Here is a 16556-nt window from a genome sequence, read left to right as displayed (position 1 = left end):
ATCTCCCGTGTCTCTCTCTCCTTCTAGCACTCTCTAAATGTGTGTGTCTCTCCCAAATTGATGTTGTAATTGAATTTGAATGTGTGTCGTAGTTTTTCATAATAAGATTGTTTCACAAGATATGTACTTATGTATGAGTATATCCGAGTATAGCAAGCAAGCAATAACTAGAGAATTGGTATAAAGCCACATACATATTGTACATGTGTATCGTGTTCTTCGATATTATGGCATCGATATCGGTGTTGGTTGTCTATCGTCTATCGTTTATCGTTGTCTACTCTCAATCGGTGTCTATCGTGCGAGTGTGAGGGCTTACGTGTACCCCCACGCAAACGCAGATATCTATGTAATTGTATAATTGGCTCGATTAATCCAATACAGCAGCATATAGTACAGTAACCATACATACTCGTATATTAGAATTACCAGCTCAGCAGAAATTCGAAATAGTTTTGGTGTTGTACTACGTGTAAGCATTACTCTTTCAACTGTATCTGCATCTGTATCTGTGTGCTGTCGATGTTGTTCGCTACCGTTATCGTAATCGTTAGTTATCCTTATCCTTATACTTATCGTTGTTGTTGTAGTTGCTTTATTAATCGCAGATTGATCTTTATCTTTTGCATGCGCCAAACACCCCCCACCCACAACCGACAAGAATCCCCCTTGCCTTTCCCACTTCTTCAATGACAAGGCTTTAATCAATGTTTGTTGTTCGTGTGTGTGTTTGTTTGTTAAACTAAGTTATGGATAAAGAACACTAACGTAAAACCTAAACATTAACTTATACGAAAATGAGATTTAAATTGAAAAGCAAAAATCGGTGTTAAACACCAAGAAAAACTGATAAACAAATAAACAGTGAAAAGGAAGAAGAAACGGCACGAAAAGAATAAGGAATATAATGGAAATGGAAAACCCAGTTTAGGCCCTAAATAGCAAATGGAAATTTTGGACAGAGCAACTGACGAATTTGTTGTTGCCTAATAACCTTAAACTTAAATTTAAAAATCTAGTTAAATAAATGTTTAGACACCCTAGCGTTATATATAAATATACATATACATATATGTATGTATTGAGGAACCCCATTGTTGCAATAATATTGCCAAGGCACTTATAAGACGTTTACCGAAACCAATCTCTCTTGATGTTAGCAAGAATTTAATATAGTATTCACCCAAAGACCCAAAAAGGATATCATTCCATATAACCAGTATATTTCCATTCAAAATAGAACGCCCTGTGCCCCACACACAATTCCATGAGTAGATCGGCCGAAAGAAATCCTATAAGCGTTGCGAAACCGAAAAAAACGATATACGTTCGATCAAGATGACTTTTCCCATCAAAAACTGGCATGAAAAATACACCCTTGAGGCGTGTAGTGAATAGATCGAAATATAAATGTCAAGGGTTATAGCTATTTAGTTGAAAAATAACAATGTCTTTATTGTTCTTGATTTAAATCTATTTTGAAACGTTCGCTTACTAAAAGATACGACCAGATCGGATGAGAAATGGCAAAAAAATAGGGTTGTAAAAAACGCTCTCTGGCATTTTCTGTTCGCCTGATACCGAGATTTTATTTGCCTATATCTCGACTATGCATCGACCGATCTGGCCGTGGCATATGTTTTTGTGATCGGACTTTCATTCTGGACTCCACGCCCCGTAATCCGAATTTCCCCGATCGTTTAGAGCAGGGCGCTACATCTCGATCAAATAGGGGTAGGTCGGCGAAGAATATACTTTCCCAAAATCACAAAGATTCCAGTTCTCGGCACAGGGCGCCCAATAAAATTGGACAAAAATTAAATACAAATCTGTAAATTCTTAAATCAATGAAATTAAAACAAGTCAGTGTTTACAATGGAGTTCATTAGTTAAAACAATGAATAATATCGAAAGCGTAAAACAATTAAATTAATCCACATTGTTGTTGTGATCTGCAGAAAACTACAAATAAACGTTAAACCAAGAGAAAATATCCCGCCTTGACTGCGTTTAAAAAGTGTTTGAAACCTTATATTTTTATATTCAAAAAATTTAAACTTACAAGCTAAATGTTATTATACATGTGATATAAAAGAATCTCTCAGATTAATGGCGGATTTTGGAGCTACTAAAACGATCACAAAACGATTTGAAATCGACATGGGACACGACAAGGTCTTGACCTAAATGCTTAACAATAACGATTTGAAGAACATCAGGTAACATAAAAACATAAAACTTATACATAAAATTGGCTAAGGCACCATTGAAAACGGCAGGTACAGCGGGTCCTGCAGGTTACAACATCTGAACGAAACAGAGGCTCAGCAGGGATCCCACAGCCATGCCGACACTCAGAGCAGCCGCCATAATGGAGGACGCCAACTCTTTCTCGTGCTGCTTGACGCTCCTGTAATGTTTAAAATACATGATTAGTAAGTAGTGCACAGTAGTATCAGAACATTACTCTGGGGAGCATATGGGATGGGGCGAAATTATCACTATAGCTTCTGTAGAGTGCAGCTACGCCGAGTGCTGGTCCGATAACATGGCAATGAAATAAGTCAATGCTGAAATTTGCATTGCAAACGTTCGCTCAGCAAATGGAAATTTTCATTTTGAATGAATTAAGCAGCATTAATTAAGACCGGCGGTTTGGCGTAGCTTTCAATACAATACAATTTTTTAAGAATGTACATACTGGACGTTTTACAGATCTCATGATATTACAGTCAAACTGATTTTCAAAGAGTGCTACTAACCTAGGCGCCATGATAAGCAGGATATTGGTCAAATACCCGTTGGATAAGGCAAATACAATCATCATTGTGATAAACGAATAATCGTGCTGCACCAGAGTAGGCAGGAAGTTGTGCTCGCTTGTGTTGGAGCACAAGAATAACGGAATAAAGAGCATGCGCACTATGGTCAGCAACAGCGTGGTTTGCTGATTAATGGGACGCTCCAGCCAGCCAGCCAAGAGGCGACCAAAGTAGTCGCCGCAGTTGAAGAACAGATAGTTGACCACAGGCAGGTAGTATATATCTGCAATGAATAATTTTATGACACAATCCGCAATAGAGTTTATGATACATACCCGTCCATTCGGTGTGGCTGGCAGAATGCTCGGACTGCATCAGCACAGATACCGCTGGATAGACAGACAGCGTGGTCGTGTAGAGTAGTGCCAGGCAGACGGCATGTAGATATATTTTAGACATCACTTTCCGCGCAATCGGCTCAAGTGTCACGCCCTCCGTCTCCTCGTTACGGCTGTGCGAGGGTATCGCACTAATCACCTTGTACTTGTCGCCGCCCTCCAGATAATACTTGAAGAACGGCTGTCGCACCAAGATCATGTAGCAGACAATGCAGAGCAGTATGACCACGCCGCCCACGATGAAGAAGATGAAGGCCGTCGTGTTGGGGCCCGTGTCAAAAGCTAGTACCAGGATGAAGGCCAGAGCGGTAAGGATACCTCCCAAGGCCTGTCCACTGACTACGGCTGTTATGAACTCTGAGGGGAACAGGCCGGCGATGCCATAAAGGGCACCCGACATGGTCGCCGCAGAGGCTGCATCGTAAAGGGAGTCGAACATTAGCCATAAATGTGACACGTGAAATATATGCACTCACAGTTCAGTAGAACTACAATGATCAGTGTGATCAAGAAAAACTGCTCCTGCCAGGTATCCGTGTTCACCTCCACAAAGCCCGTGGTCACGCCGAACAGAACGAGAATGGTCCACATCGTGCCCAGCATTTTGACCCTCAGTGAAATCTGATTGCCATAGATAGCGTTGAGGATCAGGAAGACCGTGCCAGAGATGGTGGCCGTGAGGGCCAAATCACAGGTGAAGCTCTTCTGCAGCGGCGTCAGTTCCTCGTCCGGATCACTGCCATTGAGAGTGGTATTGCGGAATTTGTACTTCCAATACTGTGAAAGGATGAAAAAAAAGAGAACGAGTTAGCACATTTTCGTATAAGCCAGGGCTGAAGGGTGACTCAACCCCATAATTAGCGCAAAACAAAGAAAACCTAAAGACGATAGCCACAAGCGAGCAACAACAACTGTCGTAACAAAAAAACAAAAACATACAATGCCAAAGCAGATAAGCGCGCCTTATACGTCGACGCTGGCGACTACAACGGCGGCAGATTTACGCTTGGCCCACATGCAGGTTCGAAGTGCAGTTTCATAAAGGAAAATGCGGGTGGAAATATTTCATGAATACTCACATCTTCCGCTGTCACAAAGAAGTTCCACGGCGTCATCGTTCCAATGCCAAGCAGGTAGAAGACCACGTAAGTGAAGAGCTTTCCCGATGCGGGCTCATTCGACACGAGGACCACTTCATCCTCCTGTCGCTCCAGCAGGCAACGTTCGTCCTCCATGTCGTACTCCGGATCATGGGGTCGAAAGGCGGGAACGAAACTTCCCTCGGCCCCAAGAATCTCCTCATCGTCCTGATCCGCGCTCTCAATGAGGCGCTCCTCGTCGTCGTTTCGATGCATTCGGGTGTGTTGCTGACCCTGAGCTGGCTTCTATTGTTCTGCTGCGCTTTCGATTAGCCCTCAGAATCGAATTCATTCATGCAATTACACACTTCGGAGCTCCCTCAGCAAAACACAAACAGCTGTTGCGCCTCCTGCTGCCTCATTGAGTTCGGTGGGGCTGCAATAATTCTGCTTGTATTCCCTTGCTAATAGTTCTATCACGATATAGTGAGAGAGGAGGTTATCGTGGCGATGCGAAGAGTAAACTAACTAGTTTACATAAAAAAGTAAATAAAAATACAGAGAGTTAACTAACCAGTGTGACCAGTGATCAAAAAACGAGCCACTAAAGCCCCCTCTATTTAAACAGTTCGACGACTTGAGGTAAATGGTGGGAAATATTACTGATTTCAAATTATTTTTTTAGATTCATGCCATTTTTTTTTTAAACCTTAAAAAAAATGGTATCTTTTGCCTGAACTGCGATAAAATGATAAAATTTTGATTATTTTCGGTGATATATTAAAATACCCCATGGTCTACAATGGGTTAATTAATCTCCGTCAAGGAGAATAGTGGTCAAGGATTGGAAAACATATTCATCGATTTAGATATTCCGTGGAACATTACAAGGGAGATAGATCTCTCAGCCTTTCCCATATAATTTTGAACCTATCCAATTAATGAACTTTTAAATACTCGCTTTTCCGATAAAAATACGACCTTAACCTACTTAAGACCCATCCATTTCAACAATTTAACGACTTATTATTTGATTTCAAATTCTTTTTGTAGGTCCGTGCCAACTTCATCTGAACTTAAACAACTTAAAAAAGCACGATGCCTTTCACCCGAACTGCGCTAAAATTATTCCATTTTCATTATTTCCGGTGGAGTATAATATACTAATATAATACTGGTAATCATTTTAGCTGTACAGCATCAATAACCATACAGAATATAGAATACTAACCATATAGCCCCTTCATACACTGAAAATTTCTTAAAAGAACTTTCTGGATTAGATCCCAGGGTCCGCCGTACCTCCTCGTCCTCTCGGGAGTTCTAAGGGATGTGCTCCTGGCTGGACTGTGGCACTCACTGTCTGTCCTCCTGCGGGCCAAAGCCATGATGCCACTACTGTGCCGCTAAATCGACAATGTGGCGTCCCGTCCGCTGCAGCAGGGACCACTGATCGACGGCAGAATTGAGGGATCACGCCCACGGGAATCAAACGCTGGTCTTCAGCCTCGAGGCGCGTAAGTGAAGGAGTATATAATTGTGCATATATTTTAAAATGTATCTTCCTTCACAGAGGACTTATGTACCATATCCAAGCATTGCCGAATCGTATCCCAGCAGGACAAAAGCGCACCCCTTGCAAGAGCCCAAATCTAACAAGCCGACGTCACATTTCGACCTGGCCATTGAAAACTATCTCAAGGACTTTGGCTATGGCAACCAAGGGAGGGATACGCGGACTACCAGACTATAGATAGATCTCGTTGTTAATAGGTTTAAGGATACACACGTCTGTACATTTAGATAGTAGATATAAATATTTCCAAATTGTTAATTTCTTTATAGTAAGTTAACGTTATTATGAATAAAACTATTGAAAAATTATCCTTACTGTATCCTGTATCGGGGAAACAATCCCGACTACAAAAAGGCGTGGCAGGCCCAGATCGGTTCACAATTAACAGAGAAAAATAAATATTTTTGATTGGGGAAAATGTCCTTGATCCTTGATAAGGACTCATTAAAATCAGGAACGTTTTTCCGATCACAGGGAGCCGTCGCACGTCCCGATCGGGCTCCAAACTAAATATGTATTCTTGGCGTCCTTACCGAAGGATCAAGGACATTTTTCTGATCACGTGGGATTATGGCACGCCCCGATCGGTCCCCAAATAAGGGGGAAAAAAATATATATGTCTAGAGAATATATCCTTGATCCTTGATAAGGACTCCATCAAATCAAGGATACTTTTCTGATCACGGAGGACCATGGCACGCCCCGATCGGGTCACAAATAAAGGAGAAAACGAGATATATATGTCTTGACAAAATATCCTTGATCCTTGGTCCTTTATAAGGATTGCATTATATCAAGGATGTTATTCCGAACACAGGAAGCTGTCGCATGTCCCATTCGGCATACAAATAGCCAAGAAAACTAGATATGTACGGTTAGGTTCGTTGAGGTCCTTGCGGATGATCAAGGACATTTTTTTGATCACGAGGGCCATGGCATGTCTCGATCGGGCCACAAATGAGGAAGAAAACAAGATTTATTTATGTCTAAAGGAGATACCTTTTATCCTTAGTCCTTGATAAGGACTCCATCAAATCAAGGACATTGTTCCGAACACAGGAAGTCGTCGCATGTTCTGATCGGGCCTCAAATAACGGAGTAAAGAAGATATATATGTCTGGAGTAAATATCCTAGATCATTGGTCCTTGAAAAGGACTTCATAAAATCAGGGAGTTTTTGCCGATCATAGGAAGCCGTCGCATGTCCCGATCGGGCCACAAATAAGGGAGAAAACAAGATATATATGTCTGGAGTACATATCCTTGATCCTTGGTCCTTGAAAAGGACTTCATAAAATTAGGGACATTTTTCCGAGTTCAGGAAGCCGTCGCACGCCCAAATCAGCCCACAAATAACGGAGTAAACAAAACTGGCTTAAAAAATGTAGTTCAAGAAATCGCCGATGGGGGCGCCACCGTACAAAGGGAAAAACCTCGCGTCAAATGGTCAAAATCTGGATGGGACACCAGGCCAACAGAAATCAGCAGAAGGTAACTGAATTTTTTTAAAAATTTGTTGCCCCCTAAAGTATGCTGCGAAATTTTTTTGCAATTGCGGCAGTTGCTTGCTGCTCATTTCTGTTCGCCTGGTATCCCATTCAGATTTTGGCCGTTTTCTCCGGTATTTGTGGGCCGATTTGGGCGTGCGACGGCTTCCTGTGATCGGAAAAATGTCCCTGATTTTTCGAAGTCCTTTTCAAGGACCAAGGATATCCGGGATCAAAAATATTCATTTTCTTTGCTATTTATGGTCCGATCTGGGCGTGCGATGGCTTCCTGTGATCGGCAAAATGTACCTGATTTTCTGAAGTTCTTATCAAGGACCAAGGATTAAGGATATGTACTCCAGACATATATATCTTGTTTTCTCCCTTATTTGTGGCCCGATCGGGACGTGCGACGGCTTCCTATGATCGGCAAAAACTCCCTGATTTTATGAAGTCCTTATCAAGGATCAAGGACATTTTCCCCAATCAAAAATATTTAGTTTTCTCCGTTAATTGTGAACCGATCTGGGCCTGCCACGCCTTTTTGTAGTCGGGATTGTTTCCCCGATACAGGATACAGTAAGGATAATTTTTCAATAGTTTTATTCATAATAACGTTAACTTACTATAAAGAAATTAACAATTTGGAAATATTTATATCTACTATCTAAATGTACAGACGTGTGTATCCTTAAACCTATTAACAACGAGATCTATCTATAGTCTGGTAGTCCGCGTATCCCTCCCTTGGTTGCCATAGCCAAAGTCCTTGAGATAGTTTTCAATGGCCAGGTCGAAATGTGACGTCGGCTTGTTAGATTTGGGCTCTTCCAAGGGGTGCGCTTTTGTCCTGCTGGGATACGATTCGGCAATGCTTGGATATGGTACATAAGCCCTCTGTGAAGGAAGATACATTTTAAAATATATGCACAATTATATACTCCTTCACTTACGCGCCTCGAGGCTGAAGACCAGCGTTTGATTACCGTGGGCGTGAACCCACAATTCTGCCGTCGATCAGTGGTCCCTGCTGCAGCGGACGGGACGCCACATTGTCGATTCAGCGACACAGTAGTGGCATCATGGCTTTGGCCCGCAGGAGGACAGACAGTGCCTGCCACAGTCCAGCCAGGAGCACATCCCTTACACATCCCGAGAGGACCCAAAGGTCGTCCAGGCTAGAGGCCACAGCTCGCGCGATGTAAGTCATGTCCCAAGAGCCGGTGGGGAGCTCGCGATGTCAGCCGGTAGGCGCCTGGAGTGGACAGCCGTCATCGAGCGCCCACTCGTTCAGCTAAACCGGAGGACCTGAAGTGTGAAGCCGCAGTTAAACGATGGTGGGTAATTCGGTATCCACGGGCATGCAAGAGGTATTCATGGCCACCGGAGGGGGTGACCTCCTAAAATTAAAGAAAGATTTTAATAAAGTAAATGGATAAATAATAACTTAATAACTTTACCTGGTGGGGTAAGAAGAGAGGATCGCTCTATAGCACTTTTTAGGCCATTGGATCTGGAGGGAATACAAAGATAGAAAAAAGAAGAGCCAAGAAAAAATAATAAATGGAAAAGATGAATGGGGGGAAATAAGGAAAAGTTACCCGGTCGAAACCGATGATGTAAAACATGGTGCAGAAGGCTTAAGACCGCCGGAGCACGCTTTTAAGATAGTGCTGTACAACTTTTACATTTACTGCCCTGCTCGGCCCAAGTAATGTTGCTGCTTGTCGAATTGTTCTTTGCAGTCCATGACCTCATGATCGCCAATAGTAACGCAACTCGTTGCGGCCGGGTTCTTTTCCTTGCTCTGCACAAACGGATTATAAGTAGGTGGAACAAAAGAGAAAACAGAGAACTTACGCCCATCGATAGGTGGCTAGTTGTTGTGCCCGTCCAAGTCATCGCTGTCATCATTCTGAGTGCTTCCATAGTCGCCGACCAGAGCTTCATCCCAATAGTCATCAATGCCCACCGAGGACTGCGACGAGTTAGCCGAACTCTCCTGGTTTTAGTAAAAATCCTGATCGGCATCCTGCATAGGACAATGAGATTAGTTGCGACCACACGCTTATCCACAAGTTTTCAACCAGAACTGACCTTCTTACCTTGCTGCTGCTCCTCTCATTCCGCAACGGTTGATTGTTGGGCTGAACTCGATCATCCACAGCATCGCCAAACGCCTCGCAAGATTTTAAGCAGCTGTTCGTACTGGCGGCTTGGCAGTTCGTACTGGTGACTTGGTAGTGGCGGCAGTTATGCCCAAAGTTACTGCCTCTCCAGTCAGGAGTCTCGCCAAGAGCTATCCGTGTTAGAACTCCATCCATGGCTCAATCTGCCGCGGTGCAAGTATGAGCAGCGAGTTTCCTTTGGAGCCAGTTGTCTGCGCTCCTTCAGCAGTCCAATCAATCCAATGTGATGATCCGCGTGCAGGTGGGACACGTACGTAGAAAAAAGAAGAACCAAGAAAAAATAATAAATGGAAAAGATGAATAGGGGGAAATAAGGAAAAGTTACCCGGTCGAAACCGATGATGTAAAACATGGTGCAGAAGGCTTAAGACCGCCGGAGCACGCTTTTAAGATAGTGCAGAACAACTTTTACATTTACTGCCCTGCTCGGCCCAAGTAATGTTGCCTGCCGCTGCTTGTCGAATTGTTCTTTGCAGTCTATGATCTCTTGATCGCCAATAGTAACGCAACTCGTTACGGCCGGGTTCTTTTCCTTGCTCTGTACAAACGGATTATAAGTAGGTGGAATAAAAAAAAAAAAAACAGAGAACTTACGCCCATCGATAGGCGGCTAGTTGTTGTGACCATCCAAGTCATCGCTGTCATCATTCTGAGTGCTTCCATAGTCGCCGACCAGAGCCTCATCCCAATAGTCATCAATGCCCACCGAGGACTGCGACGAGTTAGCCGAACTGTCCTGGTTTTAGTAGAAATCCTGATCGGCATCCTGCATAGGACAATAAGATTAGTTGCGACCACACGCTTATCCACAAGTTTTCAACCAGAACTCACCTTCTTGTCCTGCTGCTGCTCCTCTCATTCCGCAACTGTTGATTGTTGGGCTGAACTTGATCATCCACAGCATCGCCAAGCGTCTCGCAAGATTTTAAGCAGCTGTTCGTACTGGCGGCTTGGCAGTTCCTACTGGTGACTTGGCAGTGGCGGCAGTTATGCCCAATGGTGCCACTGCCTCTGCAGTCAGGAGTCTCGCCAAGAGCCGCGGCGCAAGTAAGAGCAGCGAGTTTCCTTCGGGGCCAGCTGTCTGCGCTCCTTCAGCAGTCCAATCAATCCAATGTGATGATCCGCGTGCAGGTGGGACACGTACAAAGCCTGCAACTGGCGGATGCCCTTGCACTGCCGTAGTGGCGCATAATCTGTCCAGACGTGTCTTGTTGAGAATGCAGGATCCAGCAGCTCCGGCAGCCCGGGCACGGCATGAGTCTCCTTGACGTACTCCTCTGGTGTAAGCTTGGCCGCCAGGGTTTGTTCCAGTCCTGTTCGAAATGCAATGAGATGACAAATGAGTCGAATATATCTGCAGGTACTCACCCTTTTTGCGACGCAGATGGAAGCTCATCATAGACACCACGCCCTGATCCGTTTATGTGCTTGCATCAACCCCGCCGTCGAGGCCTCATCCAGCTTGGTTTTCTTCAGATTCGGGCTAAGATCTGGTCGGCTAAGATCCACCTGGCCGATCTGGTGGTCTGGCTGAGGCAGGGCGGAGTTGTGGGCCACAGTTGGGCTTCAAAACGGCCTTATGTTCCGCAATTGAGATCAGTGTGACCGCGGATTTATCGATCAAATATACCGTCCGACCCTCAGAAATATACCGAAACATACCGCCTCATTTTCAAAATATACCGTTAATATACTGACGAATTCAAGTTATATTTTACATATTCCTCGTTTTTGATATTCCGACGAATATTACTAGCTATATAGAACATTTAGCCATGCCATCATAATTTTATACTATTGATGAATCAATTTTCTATTTAACTGGTGTATTCTTAATACTTGCTTTTATTGCATTTTGCGTAAAAAGAGGTTTTAGCGAAAAAAGTCAAACAAAAAACATGTAGCGAAATAGGTCAATCAAAACAAACGAAAAAGGAAATTGCTCAATTTTGATATTCCATTGAATAATACTAGGTAAATAGATCTCTCAGTCGTGCCCACATAATTTTATACGAATAATTCATCAATTTTCTACATGATTGGTTTAATTTAAACCTTTGCTTTTATTGAAAATGAGCGAAACAGAGTGGAAGAAGAAAGAACTCAAGGTGCTGTTAACCCAGACAAATCCTCTGTTAACGCTTAATACACACAAGTTGGCAGCACAGTGCCCGCTATTTTATTGATTTTGAAAATGAATTTACTCCTTAGTGCCGCTGCTTGCTTTGGCAGTTTAATTGTGTTTTATATACGGAACAAGCCAATTACCAGCAGAGCAGAAACTGCAAATCGTAATTTAATTGCCAGACGCAGCAATAACAACAAAAACAGTAATAGAAACAGCCAGAACGAGGCTGATGATGAATGAACGCAATTTGTATTTAATCAATAAGAACGCCCCGCAGTGTTTTAAATCAGCGCACAGCTTCGTTTTACGGCTTAGCGCCAGTCGCAGGATGCGATAGCCATGCCATAGCCCCCCAAAACCTCCTCCGAAGTTGGGAAATTTTAATTGGATTTGCATTCGCGATCGTCGAAAACGATCCCCGCCCCAGTCCGGAACCCGTTTACACATACTGCCCCATCTCCAGCCTCCTTTTCCCCCGGATTCTGGACTGGACATAAATTTATTTTTAATTTACTTATGCGCGAATTTCCGAGCTCTGCCCCGAGGTTGTTTGATTTGCGAATTAAACTGCCCGAAAGAAGGGTCTCAGGGAAGGGTCTTTCGTTAGCGCTCGACAGCCACTGTAGGAGGAGGAGGATCTGAATGGGGATATTGAATATGATGCAGTTCGATTGTCATCGCACAGCTTGCAAATTAGATTAGTTCATAATGATCGTAGGGGAGAGATATGGAGGGGTGTGAGAGGAGTCTCCCAGGGAGAGGCGTGTCATCTCATTAATTCCGTAAAAATGTTCTTCCTCCCGCCTGCCGGTCCTCGAATCAATCTCGTCTTCTCTCCTGTCTTGCCCCGCTTCAGGCCACACACTCAGCCGCTGCCAAAGTCCCAGCATCAAACTGAAGCTCTGCAGTCTGCTGGCAATTTAAAAATCACATTAAATTAGTCAGCAAGAAATCACCGCAACGAAACCATCAACAAATCATCTCAAATTAAATTCATTCAGAGAGTGAACCACAGAGAAGATGAAGAGTGGATGAGTAGCCAGGCCAGGCCATTGCAAGAGCAGGCCCGTGCTTCTGCTTGTTCTTGAGCAACTCATCTTCCATTCATGCCAACGGGTAGCACTCATTCTCTACTCTCTACTCGGGCACTCGGGCAGACTTGGCAATTAATAAAAATGTAAATTCAATTAAATTTATATGACAGCCAGCTGTCAGAAGAGCTCAAATTAAAAATTACTAACAAGACCTGTTCAGCATCCTCATCCACCTCCCAGCAATCCAAGCACTCCCGCCACTCGGCTCCCCATCCGCAGCACATCCGATCCGATCCGAGCTCGAGCTCGAGTTCGAGTGAGCTACTTGACGAAAAGGCCCCGGGTGCAGGCCACGCTTAATTAAAAATCCAACAACTCCAGCCTCAGCTTCAGCTCCAGATGGAGATGATGGAGATTGGGCAGGCCTCACCTCAATACCTCTCCCGCTCTCCACTCGCCAGTCTCGGGCAATTCTCATTTGCCGGACTTCAATTTGAGTGACGTCCCCTGACCACCCGAGGTGATCCTCTCTCCTCGTCTCTCTCTCTCTTTGCATTTTGGGTAGCCAAGTGGCAGTTGTCTGGAACGCCTGTCAGTTGCCGCCGCCGCCCATTTGGCAGATTCTAAGCCAATTTCGGGCTTTCTTTTGGCCTTTTTCCAGCTCTTTTTCCGCTCATCTCTGACGGGGCAGATCCCCCAGAAAGGAGACGGGAGATACTGAGAAGATTTCGCTAATAGCGGAAGCCCTGGGCCAACGAATCCTCCAGGGAACGAGCGAACGAATTGGTCTCCATATGCACCGCCTAGTAATTAATAAATTAAAATTGAAAACCAACACGCACATGACAACTAAAAGAGTGGCTACGAGTACAGAGGGGAGGAATCCAGAGGAGAGGTAAAATTAGGCGGGACAAAGGATAATCAAATGCTGATTTATGGCAATTTCAGAACGAGACTCTTTGGATCTCCCTCGCCTGCGCGACTTCACTTCCGGTGAGGTGCCACTCAGAGCCCTAACGAACGTCAGCTGTGTGAGGTCCTGGCGCTACGACTACGACCCTCGTTCAAAGTATCCGTGTGTGTGTGCTTGAGAGTATCTGTGTGAAAATTAGTAGCTAATTTGGCTTGTCATCATTATCGTATGTTGTGCAAACATTTGTTCGTCTCGTCTCGGATCTGGTGAGAGGTGGTCCGGCTCCGACCCAGAGCCAGAGCCAGAGGAGAGCTCCAACAGGGCTCCGAGCATGACTGGGCATGGCCTTTGCTGTAGGTCTGACCCTGCCAGGGGGTTCACCCTGTCCATAGATTAGGTTATTAATTGAATTTCATGGCACTTACATGGGAGCAAAGAAAGTGGGCTGTCCATCAGCAAAGTTTCCCCCTTCAGTGGGACACTGCTGCAAGGCAGTAATTAAACATCAAGTGTGGCCTAGCTCTCTAGCCGACTGCCACATTCAAGAAGCTAACAATCTTGTGAACTGTCCAATTAATGGGCCCCATAATGCATATTCATGATCTGTCCGATCAATAATCGAATCGTTGGGGCAGCGGCCCACGCCGGTGCGGCATCATTTAAGGGGCGTGTCGCGGCATTAAACGTTGTTCAAAATTATGCAAATCGAGGCGAGACCCGTCAGAATGATTAAAGCGCGGATGCTGGCAGCTCTGGCAGCCAGAGGGAAGGCGACAGAGAAACAAAAGACTTAGGCAACGAACTCGTTTCGGCGTCCACTGCGGAAACAGGGAGAGAGATCTCAGATCTGAGATCAAAGACAGAGACACCAGAGCCATAAATTGATTCATAATTCGCATTCAAGCGATCAATGCTAATCAAATTAATTAAAAAGTAGCCACAGCCACAGCAGAATTATGCATTATTCAGCATGATTAATGAGCCAAAGTCCGGGACAGGTCTCAGGCAATTAGCCAAGTTTCGTTCATGATTGCTTGCTAAATATATATTTCGAGTTCGAATTCGTTTCCGCCTGGTGGACTGTCTGACTCCCAAGTTCAATGACAGCCGAGCAATGAGAAACCCCAACGAAAATCAGATACAAGATTACTCTAATCAAATGTCCGACCTTAAGCGAACCTTTTTGATGGATAACTCGGATAATGCGCCAAATGAATGGATCACAAATAATCACATCACATTAAGAACAATTTCCTCCATTTCGTACGTGAGCATGCGGTTCTCTGAACGAAATTACTTTCAATTTCACGGGAATATGGGAAGCATATTGTACGGGGCGAAGTGTGTGTCAAAATGAGAAATCGATTTTGATTACAAGCCACAGAAATTGGCATCGAATTTGGTGAAGGGCGTGGCCGCGTGCTGATTTATTCCAGCGATTCCCCGAAATTCATCGAGGAAAAACCAACAGAAATTGAACTTTACACGAGTACAGTGTGTAAATTTACCTCCACTCAGCGGCGTGTTCAAGAATATTAAAAATCCAATATGTTTACATATCAATTGGGGGTTCGAACAGCCCACGGGAAACTCTTACACTCGGGAAAAGTGTGATACATTTCAATGGGATGCCAAAGGGTAGGATAATTTTGAAACAGTTTTGAAGTAAACCAATTTGCATTTTCGGGCTTTTATGTAAGGTATTTTTTACAACTGCAAAATCAGTAGATAAACATCAATAAGTATCCCTTTTTTGGCCGGTGTAGTCTTGCCAGAAAATAAATTGCCATATTTGCACCCCTCAAGTGGGAGCTCCCACTCTCCATCATTTCTGCACGCGATTCGCGCGGGAACCGTGCAAAATATTTTCGCGCCGTGGCGCTAATCAAATTTATAAAAAAGCAACGAAAACGAAAAGCGATAGCGATCCTATTTGAGACGAACTGGAAATGGCAGCAGAAAAACTTATTCAATTACCCACTTTGGGGTCCCATATGCATTCAAATTAAATTATGCTACGGCAACACCAGAAACAACCAAAAACTATAACAACTATAACAAAAACAACAACAACAACAACAATGTTGGTCGTGGCTGCGACTGGGGACACGACTACGGGTACGGTGGTACGAGTACGGGGTGGGGGGGTACAAGTACGAGTATTATAGCCATAAAGCCGACAAACACGAATCGCGTGCAAAAACAATTTAAAAAACAATCAGCTCTGCCAATGGCACCATAAAATATATCAAAAGAGCGAAACCAAGACCAGAGACCAGAGACCCAGACCTCAAGCCGTGAGCCTTCCGTCTATGTCCCGCCGCCACCCACCCAAGAAATCCGCGCAAGGAATATCAGGGATCTGGTGGGACTGGCGGCCACTTTAACACTTACCCCAAAATGGTAAAAGTTTAAGTAAACAAAAGTTGAGTGGACTGCTCGAAGATGGAAATGCTCTACCAGAAAGAGAGGCTCCACAAACTGAGGTATATGGAATGACTGGCGAAGCTTGTCGGCATTTTGTGTACCTCTCTGAAAGAACTTGATGAGTAATGAGGACTAGGATTGATTAGAAGAGAAAATAAACATATGTTTTAGATATTATTATATGGGGAAAACCCTCTGTGATATTGTGGAAGCCCCATGACATACAAGAAAAGGAACTCAAATCTGCAGAAGTCAGACAAAATTGCAAGTATTATTCAGTAAATTTCCTCCTTCTAATATACATATAACTAACCTAACCTATCCGACGGGATTTTCAAATCGTTTTCTAGTTATCCATGAATTTTTCATCATTTACAGATATTCCATTGCAGTTGTTTTCTCTCTTTTTTCAGCACATTCTCCGGTCGACTATGCCCGTAATTTTCCCTGCCTGTCCCCCTGTTTTATACGTTTCATTTTGATTTCATGTAAATTGCCTGTCGACGACAACAACACCAAACACAAAGACCAACAACAACGACACCGAGACCGAGACCGACAGC

The 16556-nt window shown here is 44.0% G+C and overlaps 2 protein-coding genes and 1 long non-coding RNA gene across 8 annotated transcripts; 1 reads left to right on the top strand and 2 right to left on the bottom strand.

Moving 5' to 3' along the window:
• Positions 1 to 1863: 1863 nt before the first annotated feature.
• Ent1 (Equilibrative nucleoside transporter 1) lies at positions 1864 to 4806 on the bottom strand. Its single transcript, XM_001356409.3, has 5 exons — positions 4240 to 4806; positions 3637 to 3937; positions 3098 to 3574; positions 2763 to 3045; positions 1864 to 2410 (listed from the first exon to the last, which is right to left on the bottom strand). Exons 1-5 carry the CDS (start codon positions 4513 to 4515, stop codon positions 2299 to 2301), a joined length of 1449 nt encoding a protein of 482 aa, XP_001356445.2. The 5' UTR covers positions 4516 to 4806; the 3' UTR covers positions 1864 to 2298.
• LOC26534106 (uncharacterized) lies at positions 2345 to 6123 on the top strand. Its single transcript, XR_001451102.2, has 3 exons — positions 2345 to 2435; positions 5293 to 5756; positions 5813 to 6123. It is a non-coding gene; the product is annotated as an uncharacterized lncRNA (long non-coding RNA).
• A 1765-nt stretch (positions 6124 to 7888) lies between these two features.
• Positions 7889 to 11128, bottom strand: LOC6902818 (ribonuclease Z, mitochondrial-like). Of its 6 annotated transcripts, none has more exons than XR_004469260.1 (10): positions 10860 to 11111; positions 10323 to 10804; positions 10086 to 10257; positions 9817 to 10029; positions 9408 to 9690; positions 9163 to 9334; positions 8904 to 9109; positions 8763 to 8815; positions 8256 to 8702; positions 7889 to 8199 (listed from the first exon to the last, which is right to left on the bottom strand). XR_004469260.1 is itself a non-coding variant. In XM_033380150.1 (5 exons), exons 3-5 carry the CDS (start codon positions 9624 to 9626, stop codon positions 8993 to 8995), a joined length of 516 nt encoding a protein of 171 aa, XP_033236041.1. In that variant the 5' UTR covers positions 9627 to 9643; positions 10534 to 10804; positions 10860 to 11103; the 3' UTR covers positions 8974 to 8992. The 6 variants fall into 6 exon arrangements, 2 of the variants coding, with proteins under 2 accessions (XP_033236041.1, XP_033236042.1); XR_004469258.1 differs by having other exon boundaries at positions 9400 to 9690; positions 10860 to 11109; XR_004469259.1 differs by having other exon boundaries at positions 8256 to 8610; positions 9400 to 9690; positions 10860 to 11109.
• Positions 11129 to 16556: the final 5428 nt, after the last annotated feature.

The sequence above is a fragment of the Drosophila pseudoobscura genome, chromosome 4 (genome assembly GCF_009870125.1).
Source record: "Drosophila pseudoobscura strain MV-25-SWS-2005 chromosome 4, UCI_Dpse_MV25, whole genome shotgun sequence".
NCBI lineage: Eukaryota > Metazoa > Arthropoda > Insecta > Diptera > Drosophilidae > Drosophila > Drosophila pseudoobscura.
This window is presented reverse-complemented; position numbering and strand designations above follow the sequence as displayed.

Bases quoted from the DNA above. Each gene is read 5' to 3' on its own strand.
- LOC6902818 (XM_033380150.1), bottom strand. From the start codon at position 9,626: ATGGATGGAGTTCTAACACGGATAGCTCTTGGCGAGACTCCTGACTGG. The intron at 9,335-9,399 runs GTCAGTTCTGGT...TGTCCTATGCAG, and splicing joins AGCAGCAGCAAGGTAAGAAG to GATGCCGATCAGGATTTTTA. The intron at 9,110-9,162 runs GTAAGTTCTCTG...CCGTTTGTGCAG, and splicing joins CTAGCCACCTATCGATGGGC to AGCAAGGAAAAGAACCCGGC.
- Ent1 (XM_001356409.3), bottom strand. From the start codon at position 4,515: ATGCATCGAAACGACGACGAGGAGCGCCTCATTGAGAGCGCGGATCAG. The intron at 3,938-4,239 runs GTGAGTATTCAT...ATCCTTTCACAG, and splicing joins TCTTTGTGACAGCGGAAGAT to TATTGGAAGTACAAATTCCG. The intron at 3,046-3,097 runs GTATGTATCATA...TATTCATTGCAG, and splicing joins CAGCCACACCGAATGGACGG to ATATATACTACCTGCCTGTG.